The sequence below is a fragment of the Mandrillus leucophaeus genome, unplaced genomic scaffold, assembly GCF_000951045.1.
Source record: "Mandrillus leucophaeus isolate KB7577 unplaced genomic scaffold, Mleu.le_1.0 Scaffold30, whole genome shotgun sequence".
Lineage (NCBI taxonomy): Eukaryota > Metazoa > Chordata > Mammalia > Primates > Cercopithecidae > Mandrillus > Mandrillus leucophaeus.
This window is the reverse complement of record NW_012103143.1, coordinates 197,589-203,669: the sequence shown is the minus strand read 5'-3', so window position 1 is coordinate 203,669 and position 6,081 is coordinate 197,589. Positions and strand designations below refer to the sequence as shown.

General features: G+C 53.4%; 1 protein-coding gene across 2 annotated transcripts in view; it reads right to left on the bottom strand.

Annotated features, from left to right (window-relative positions):
- Positions 1-6,075, bottom strand: part of RAB1B (RAB1B, member RAS oncogene family) — a 9,265-nt gene extending 3,190 nt beyond the window's left edge. For both annotated transcript variants that reach the window (XM_011986915.1, XM_011986916.1), the window contains exons 1-4: positions 6,062-6,075; positions 2,903-2,975; positions 2,519-2,614; positions 2,311-2,406 (exon numbers count right to left, since the gene is read on the bottom strand). In XM_011986915.1, coding sequence (XP_011842305.1) covers positions 2,311-2,406; positions 2,519-2,614; positions 2,903-2,975; positions 6,062-6,075 — 279 coding nt within the window. The remainder of the gene's footprint in view (positions 1-2,310; positions 2,407-2,518; positions 2,615-2,902; positions 2,976-6,061) is intronic.
- Positions 6,076-6,081: the final 6 nt, after the last annotated feature.

Sequence of the window (6,081 nt, the reverse complement as noted above, 5' to 3'; positions counted from 1 at the left end):
GGGGAGAAGGGGGAGAGGGGAGAAGGGGGAGAGGGGAGAAGGGGGAGAGGGGACGGGGGAGGACAGAGCGGGGAATGGGGAGAGGCCAGAGCACAGACTGTCTCAGCCTGGCTAAGTCTTGGACAACCACGAGCCAGTGGGTGTTTTCTCAGGCCAGAAGCAGCAAGATCACACCTGTGCTCTGGAAAGCTAGTCCTGACAGGAGACAGAGGCCAGATCAGACCAGCAAGATGGAGACCAACTGGGAATGGTTGGAATAACCCAGGGAAGAGAATGTGCACCAAGCCAGGGATGCACACAGGATTTAGACCACCGCTGCTGAAGGTCTGGCTCAGCCATTTACTGTGTGACCTCAGGTATGTCCCCTGACCACTGTGAGCCTCAGTTTCCTCATTTCTAGAAACAGTACCTCCCAGAAGGGCTGTTGTGAGCATGAAGAGAATGAACGCAGGCTTGTCTCATAACAAGTGCTTACCTGGCAAGAACTGCTATTATCCTCAACACTGCTATTATCATGAGAAAACAGATTTGAGGAAGATGATGGGGAGAGAACAGAGGGGACTTGAGACTGACTGGATGGGGGAGGGAAGAGTTTTCTGGTCAGCCTGGTAAGAATTGTGTCACAAAGATGGGGATGCAGCTGGGCATGGTGGTGTGCACCTATAGGCTGAGGCAGGAGGATCCCTTAAGCCCAGGAGGTTGAGGTTACAACGAGCTATGATCACACCACTGCACTGCAGTCTGGGTGACAGAGCGAGACCCCACGTTTTAAAATAAATAAAAGTATTAAAAATGTGGATGGAGACGCTGGTTTGGGGAGAGACAGTGAGGCCAGTGCTGGACATCTGAGTTCTGCAGAGACTGTTTGAGGCGGGGGAAAGGGTGTGCTCAAAAGCCAAGAGCCCTCCAAAACTGGCTTTGCCCTTCCTGTGAGACCGGAGGCAAGTTACTTAACACCTCTCCAAGCAAGTTTCCTCATCTGGAAAGCACAAACCCCACCATTTAGTTTACTAGAGAAGATCATGAAGATCAGAATTAACACAGACACAAAGTGCCAGCGTAGACACGGACACAGGAGGGAAGCCACAGCCACAGCTGTTAGATGCAGGAATCACAGAAGACAAGGCGGAAGCAAACCACAGAGTGGCCCCAGTCATGCACCAGAGTAAGGAGGAGAGTCCAGGGCAGTCGGGAAGCACCAAACACAGGGTGATGGGAGGCAGCACCGGACAAACCAGCAAACAGACACTGACAATAGAGAATCAAGTGCTGCAGGAGACTGAGGAGCTGGGGACAGTACACTTTTCAAGGAGAGAGAAGAGAACAGAGTTCAAAGCCACGAGAGGTCAGTCTGCTGAAATGAGGTCACTGGATAGATGGCAGTCAGGTGGGCCCTGGTAACCTGTCTGGGTGGTATGTAGCTTCCCCACAGCTCGTCCAGAGCTGAGGACATCATGAGTCCCTGGTGAGCTAAAGAGCCCGGCTGCTCCTCAGACAGGGACTTTTACCAGCCCACGGCTGATTTAAGAGCCCTCCTCATCCCTAGGGCTCGGCCCTGTTAAGCAACAACATTTGGTAGAAAAACACAAAGCAGGTGGAATGAGTCATCCAGGTTTTCTGTCTCTGCCACTGGACTAGATGAAGGACCCTCGGCAAGTCACCTCACCATCCTGAGCCCAACTCCTCACCTGTGTGGTGGGAACATAACACAGACCTCTTCTGAGCATCAGAGGCAATCTGAGGGCTGGGCCAGGTTCTGTAAACTATAAGGTTTCATGGAACCATTTTCGGCTCTTGCTACCACCACTGTCAGTCACATGGGACCAACACTGCTGCTGGAGGCACAGAGCTTCTGGATCTCTGCTTGCATTGGACCCAGAGCTCAAGCCTCCTCACTTCTTTGTCTGAGGCCCTCTAATTGTCCCCCTGCACTGTGTCTTCACACATGAAGCCACAGACCCACCATAGCAGCCAACCGCCTGACTAAACTCCCATAACCTGCAGGTGCCCAGAAGGTCTACAATAAGGTGGTAAGTTTGGCTTGGCGGGGAGGGAAGGTGTGAGGGCTTGTCCTGCCAGAACCTGCAACAGGGCCTTGGGAGGATCTATTTCTGTGGTTGTTTCCCTCCTTGTGAAATGAGTCCAAGTACAGTCACCTATTTTTTTCTTTTTCCTAGTTAGTTCCCGCAAGCAGACAAGTACAGTGTCTTTTCCAGGAAGCATTAGGAAAGAGAAGATGGAAGGAGGAAAAAGAAGAGTCAAAGACCTAAGGCTAGGAGGCCAAGCTGAGGATGGTTAGTCCAGGAGTACCTGGTCAGTGACGTCATACACCACGATGATGCCATGAGCCCCCCGGTAGTAGCTGGAAGTGATGGTCCGGAACCGTTCCTGGCCCGCTGTGTCCCACTAGGAGACAGTAGGCAGAGGAGGAGGTCAGCTGGGGTCCAGATTCCCAGAGTCCCTTTCCTCCCAAGGCGGACACCTCTGTACCAGGGATTTTGGGAATAGCGACACTCACGATCTGAAGTTTGATAGTTTTGCCATCCAGCTCGATGGTTCGGATCTTGAAGTCCACCCCGATGGTGCTGATGTAGCTCTCTGTGTACGTGTCATCCTGGAAGTTCAGGGGCCAGTGAAATGATGGGAGTAAATGAGGTGAGGCCCACTTGGAAAGCCTCCCTCCAGCTTCCAGCCCCAGCGGGGTCTCCTAATCACCAAGCCCCAATTCCCAGCACCCAGCTGGCCAGCCCTGTGTCTTGTTCAGGGCAGATGTGCTGCTGGCAGGTCTTACAGCTTCACCCCTGGTTCCCAGATCTTGTGACTACTGTGCTCTGGGTGGTCCCTTCCCCCCCAGCTGCCAGTCAGGACCCCGGGTAGATGGTATGGGAGGCTTCTTACTCACAGCAAACCGCAGGAGCAGGCATGACTTGCCCACGCCTGAGTCGCCAATCAAAAGCAGCTTAAACAGGTAGTCACTGGAGAGAGAGGATGGGAAGGCGTGAAGGGAGGCAGGGAGCCCACCTACCATCATCCTGGAGTCACAATTAGAGGATTCCCCCACCCTACGAGACATCCCTTGGTTTATTTTTATTTTTTTTAGCAATAAGGTCTCACTCTGTCACCCAGGCTGCAGTGCACTGAAGTGGTCACGGCTCACTGCAGCTTCTACCTCGCAGGCTCAAAGTGATCTTCCCACCTCAGTCTCCCGAGTAGCTGGGACTTCAGGTGTCCACCACCACTTCTAACTAATCTTTTTTTTTTTTTTTTTTTTTTTGAGACGGAGTTTCGCTCTTGTTGCCCAGGCTGGAGTGCAATGGCGTGATCTTGGCTCACTGCAACCTCCGCCTGCCAGGTTCAAGCAATTCTCCTGTCTCGGCCTCCCAAGTAGCTGGGATTACAGGCACCTGCCACCATGCCTGGCTAAGTTTTGTATTTTTAGTAGAGACAGGGTTTCACCATGTTGGCCAGGCTCGTCTCAAACTCCTGACCTCAGGTGATCCACCTGCCTCGGCCTCCCAAAGTGCTGGGATTACACGTGTGAGCCACCACACCCGGCCCCTGGCTACTCTTTTTATGTTTTGTAGAGACGGGGTCTCACTATGTTGCCCAGGCTGGTCTCAAAACTCCTGAGTTCAATCGATTCACCTGCCTTGGCCTCTAAAAGTGCTGGGATTACAGGGGTGAGCCTGGTCATCCTTTGGTTTAGAATACTATGGTGCTCACCAGATCTTCCCACCAGTCCCGGTCAGGGAGGGCTGATGCCCCCCTCCAGAAAAAGCTAGCCCAAAGGGCTCTCAGCTTGCTGAGTCTAAATTCTCACTTTATGGAGAAAGAAATCAAGACACAGAGAGGGACGTGACCTGCCAAGGCGACAGAGCTAGGTATCCTACCCTGATTTCTGAAACTTCATGGTTTGGTACAGTAGGGGCTATTTAGGGAATCCCCAGTACATGACCTGTGGTATGCCTGGCTTGGCAGAGGAGGCCCCAGAAGTAGAACCCAGGGCACAGTCTACAACTTGTTAAGTGAAAAACCCATGTAAAGAGACTGATGGCCGGGTGCTGTGGGGTGTGCCTGTGGTCCCAGCTACTGGGGAGGGTGAAGCAGGAGGAGGATCCCTGGAGCCCAGGAGTACATGACCAGCCTGGGTGATGTAGCACGACCCTGTCTCTCTCTCTTTTTTTTGAGATGGAGTCTCACCCTGTCACCAGGCTGGAGTGCAGTGGCACGATCTCGGCTCACTGCAACCTCCAACTCCCGGGTTCAAGTGATTCTCCCGCCTCAGCCTCCAGAGTAGCTGGGATTACAGGCACGTGCCACCACACTTGGCTAATTTTTGTATTTTTAGTAGAGATGGGGTTTCATCATGTTGGCCAGGATGGTCTCGATCTTCTGACCTCGTGATCCACCCGCCTCAGCCTCCCAAAGTGCTGGGATTACAGGCGTAAGCCACCGCGCCCAGTCCACCCCATCTCTTTGGAAACAACAACAAAAAACCTGTTATGAAGTCACCAGGAAGAGGTGGTCAAGTTGCAATGAAAATTGCACTTAAGGCTGGGTGCAGTAGCTGACACCTGTAATCCCCAAATTTTGGGAGCCCGAGGCACAAGGATCATTTGAGCCCAAGAATTTGAGAGCAGGCTGGGAAACAGATGGAGACCCTGTCTTTACAAAAAATTAAAAAATGTGCCAGATGTGGTGGTGTACCTCTGTATTCCCAGCTACTCAGGAGGACAAGGCAGGAGGAATGCTTGAGCCCAAGAGTTGGAGACTGCAGTGAGCCATGATCGTGCCACTGTACTCCAGCCTGGGTGACAGAGAGAGACCCTGTCTCAAAAAAAAAAAAAAAAAAAAAGGTAAAAAGTAATCACATTTAATAATATTGAGTTCCAACTTGTGACTGTGTGAAGTCACACAGTTGAGTTCCCTGTGTGAAGTACTTTAAATGCATCATCTCATTTAATCTTCACAACAGTCCAATGAAGTCAGTTTTATCATTATCAACTAATGAGGAAACCAGAGGCCAGAGAAGGGAAGTGACTTGCCCTAACTTACACAGTTTTTCGCTTTAAGACTCAAACCAGGTTTGTCAGACTCCAAAGTCCCTGCGAGAGCCTGCTGGTTCCCTTCTCTGTTCCCCTCCCAATCCAGCTCAGAGCTTCACCCTTCCCCAAGGAAATCTGAGACCTGGATGTGGAGGAGAAAAAGGAAGTGGCAGAAGAGGAAGAAGATAACTGATACTTGGGGAAAACTATTAGTCCTGGGCATGAGATGTGGGCCACCTACCCGCAGAGGGAGTGACCAAGAGTGAGGAGAGTTTGAGGACCAGAGAATCCCGCTGGAAGGGGGAGAGCAAATTCCATATTCATCTAAACTTCACAAGCAGTGTGACAGCCAAGGGAAGGGGTGCGACGGTGGCGTTGGGGGCCTGAGCAAAAGCGAGGAGAGGGCGGGAAAGGACGGACCGTCGGGAGCTACAGGTCAGCGTAACCCAGGCAAAGGGTAGGAGGCAGCCCCGGAAGAGAGGACCTGCGGGAGACGCGACTCAAGCGGCGCTTCGGGGCCTCCCGCTTAGTTGGCCAGTTTCTGGGCCGGCCCCAGGAGCCGGGCTTCAGGAGAAAGAGAAGGGTAGAGGGATTCACTGCCCGACCTAAAGGGCCCGAGCCTGAACCCGAGACCAGAAACTATCTAAAGACGGGCTCCCAAACTCCAGGACAGTTGTCAAGCAGCAGGTGGGGAAACTGAGGCCTGAAGTGACCGGGACTGCGGGGTCATCTGACCGATAAGGCCTGGTAGGGCCGGTGTCTCGGGCTCCAAGAGCTGCCCCTCGGGGTCGCCACGTCTGGGCCCCGGGTGTGAGAGCTCGGGGTGTTGAGCCGGGGTCCTGGGGCCCCTGGGGGGAGGGGCAGAACCCGGATGTGGGAGGGGGGGGTCAGCGGAAGAGGGACCCGGATGTGGGGGCGCCGCACAGTCCTGACCCGGGCCAGACAACCCCGGTAAGCGTACAGCCCCGTATGCGGGATCGAGGCTGCGCTGGACGGCGCGGGCGGGGCTCACTCACTATTCGGGGTTCATGGCGGC